Below are 3,620 nucleotides of genomic sequence, written 5' to 3'. Positions count from 1 at the left end.
GTTGAAACTGTCAAGCTTTGCGGGGCACAGAATATCCCCCTTCGTGGCCACCGTGATGATGGCAAACTTGATATCCAAGACTCTGATGTCATTACAGCAGTAAACGACGGGAATTTCCTCCACCTACTTCGGTATCGGATTCAGAGTGGAGACTCGCAACTTAAAAATTTACTTGAAAATGCACCGAGCAACGCCAAATATACGAGTAAACAGATCCAGAATGAACTGATTGGAACAATTGGGGAAATGATAAAAACCGAAGTAGTGAGAAAAGCAAACAAAGCAACGGTTTGGTGTCTTCTTGCGGACGAGTCAACAGACAGGCAGACCAGTGAGCTGATGGTCATTGTTTGTCGTTATGTGTGTAAAACCGAGCAGGGATACGTGATTCGAGAAGATCCTTTTGCAGTTGTCGATGCCTTTCAAACCCTGTCAAGACTCGCTGGAGATGAGGAAAGTGACGACGGTAGAAGCATCGAAGAGAAGCTAGACGGCAAGAGCCTCGGGAAGCTGCTGTTGAGTGAGGTCAGGAAGTCAAATCTGGATTTGTCAAAGTGCGTTGGTCAAGGATACGACAAAGCTGCTAGCATGGCAAGCTTGACAAATGGTGCTGCTGCTGAAATTAAACGCCAGTGTGAACTGGCAGATTACTTCCACTGTGTGAGCCATGCCTCAAATCTCTCATGTTCAAAGATAGTTTCAGTTCCCATTCTGCGCAATGCCCAAGACGTTGTTCGAGACACAATTTCTCACTTCAGCTAAAGTGCCAAGAGAACAAGACTTCTAAAAAAGCATCTTAACGCGGACAAAGCTAAAACAGAGACACTCGTCAGTCTTTGTACCACGAGATTTGTAGAGAGACACGAAGCAATCAGCAGGTTTTGGGACTCCCTTCCGTCGATCGTTTCTGCTCTGCAGGAGATGGAAGGATGGCACGATCGAGAGGCAAGTAGCAGAGCTTATGCATTACGATCCTGCATTGAAAAATCAGATACACTCGTAGGACTGGTTTGCCTGAATTCGTTTTCGTCGATCATGAAACCTTTGGCCGAGTCACTACAACAGAAGGATGGTGACCTCGTGAGAGCCTTGTCCCTCATTAGCAGCGTGAAGGCAATGCTGGAAGATATGCGATCACATGCCGAAACCAAATTCAGACGGCTTTACGAAGATCTTCTGAAAATGGCCGAAAAGATTGATGCTACCATCAAGGTAACGCAGCCACGCATAGCTTCACGTTCTACATACCGGGCAGGGGTACCCAAGATGGATCCAGAAAGTCATTATAGGATGGCGGCATTTATTCCAGCCCTGGACGCCATGCTGCTTGATTTTACGGAGTGGTTCAGCTGCGATTTTACAAATGCTGCAAAACTTTCAGCTTTGATCCCGGCTGTGGTTAATGGCAAACGCTGGGAGGACGTTCAGCCAGGGTACGAAAAGTACAAGGAGCTGCTCGTGGGTACGGAGATAGACGTTAAAACCGAGTTCGAGATTTGGAACAAGTATTGGTCTAAGGAAACCGTGCAAAAACCGAAAACAGCTATTTCAGCGCTGAACAGTTGTCAGGAAAATGTATTTCCCAACATCTTGGCATTGTTGACAATTCTCGCGACGCTTCCTGTGTCAACCTGTGAAGCAGAACGAATGTTTTCAAAGGTTGACAGGACATGTTCATCAATACGAAGCACGATGACTGAAGAGAGGTTGGAGGCTCTACTACTCATGCAGACTTACAGAGACGAACTGCCGAAAACAGACGATGCTATCGATATGTTCGCTCTCAGAAAAGCGCGCCGATTGAGTTTAGTTGTGTAGTGTGGTACTGTTTTTATTTTCTTTTGCTACGTTTTACCTTTATGAGCATATTTGGCAGTGTTTTCATATAAATAAAGAGCTATCAAATTAGTCCTGTATAATCAGTTTTTGGCGCCCTGTGTCCGGCGCAGCCCCCCCCCCCCCAAGATTTTCCTCTAGATCCACCGGTTGAAAGTCCAACAATTAAAACAAACAAAAATGATAAACTTAATAGTGGTTTATTAAAAAGATATAATAAAACAAAAGAAAGTCATGTAGTTAGTATGTATTTACCATTATCAAGATTATTTTGATTTTGTCAAGACATTAATCGTGTATTTAGAGGTGTTACACATAAAATTGCATTGAAAAAGAATAGTAACAATAACATTATTATAAAAAAGGGTCCTCAAAACTTTAAAGTAGATATAATTTATTTAGTTTGGATTCTACTAATATCAATTCCTGGCTTTTTCATTAGACATGAGTAAGAAGGTAAATTAGTTAATACGAGTTCATTTGAATTAAGATGGGAAGCGTGTAATACTTATAAAAATGATAATAGAAATGACAAAGAATTGACATGGAGAGTCGTCAGTGAAAGAGGCAATACAACTAAAATTGTTGTAGTATTACAGAAAACAAAAAAAACTAGTAATGCTTTACAAAGTAATATGGTATTTGATCATATGAATATTGAAATAATTGAAGTGAGAGTGAATGGCTATAAATATCCACAAGAAGAATTAAAATGTGATTTTAGTAATGATAATGAGGATTATTCTAATGCTTATCAAAGATTTTTACATTTAGGATACAAACATCGAAACGTTGATAGTGGAACAATTGTTGGCTATAATGACTTTAAAACAGTATATCCGTTATTTTGTTTTGACGTTTCAAAACATGAACCTAATATTTATGCATCTGGATCAAATTTCGATATAGAAATTAAACTATTGTTAGATGAAGAGCCTGCTTATTCATACAACATTTACTGCGTTATATTTTCAGAAAGAAAAGCAAACATGGATGTCATTGATCAAAAATTATATGTTAATCTATAAATTATTTTCGATTCAGAAAATTTGTTTAATAAAATAATTTTATGGATTAATGGAGGAACTTTTAAAAGAAATGAAAGTGGAAAATAAATACAATCGAACCGTTAAGAAAGAAGACTTAGACATTGGAGTAGAATACACGATTAAAGCAATGAAAAACGATAATATAATATAACGATAAGCTATGAAAGATAATAAAAATTATCTAGATATTGATATTGAACTGAATTAGTAGTATATCGAACTATCTAATAAATTTTAAATTATTATATTTTATCAGTAGTATAAGAAGAATGGAATATTTTTTTCAAATTACATCAAAAATTCTTATTTCAGAGGACCTTTTTTGATGTTAAATGTCATGATGGGAAATTGTTAAAATGTTGCAGATTTTCATTTAAAATGGGGTGAATTCAATTGAAAAAGGGGATAAATTGAAGGGGTGAGATAGGTGAGGCAGCTCCTGTATTTCTTATACTACTATACCCATTTTGTTTAACGTAGTTAAAAGTTCTGGAAATTAGGTCTTAGAGGATGACAACCATCCTCAGACCCCTTAGGGTAAGGGTTGTAATTTATACCCTGGGGGCATATAAGGTGTTTATAGAAAGCGTTGTCGTAGAAACTCAAAAAGGGCTCATTCGATTTGAAGGAAAGGCCTAGTGCACTTTTTAATAGTCGAAAGTGATTGGAAGGCTTGACATTTTTATAATAAAGATCGATGAGCCTATAATGTATTATTTTTGTTGTTGTTGGTGT

General features: G+C 37.9%; 1 protein-coding gene across 1 annotated transcript in view; it reads left to right on the top strand.

Moving 5' to 3' along the window:
- The window catches only part of LOC148956928 (uncharacterized), a 93,280-nt gene extending 90,416 nt beyond the window's left edge, over positions 1 to 2,864 (top strand). Inside the window, exon 25 of the mRNA XM_089092643.1 lies at positions 2,611 to 2,864. Coding sequence (XP_088948769.1) covers positions 2,611 to 2,864 — 254 coding nt within the window. The remainder of the gene's footprint in view (positions 1 to 2,610) is intronic.
- Positions 2,865 to 3,620: the final 756 nt, after the last annotated feature.

This window comes from Artemia sp. Qi Xiang Cuo, chromosome 1 (genome assembly GCF_049724085.1).
Source record: "Artemia sp. Qi Xiang Cuo chromosome 1, ASM4972408v1, whole genome shotgun sequence".
Lineage (NCBI taxonomy): Eukaryota > Metazoa > Arthropoda > Branchiopoda > Anostraca > Artemiidae > Artemia > Artemia sp. Qi Xiang Cuo.
This window is presented reverse-complemented; position numbering and strand designations above follow the sequence as displayed.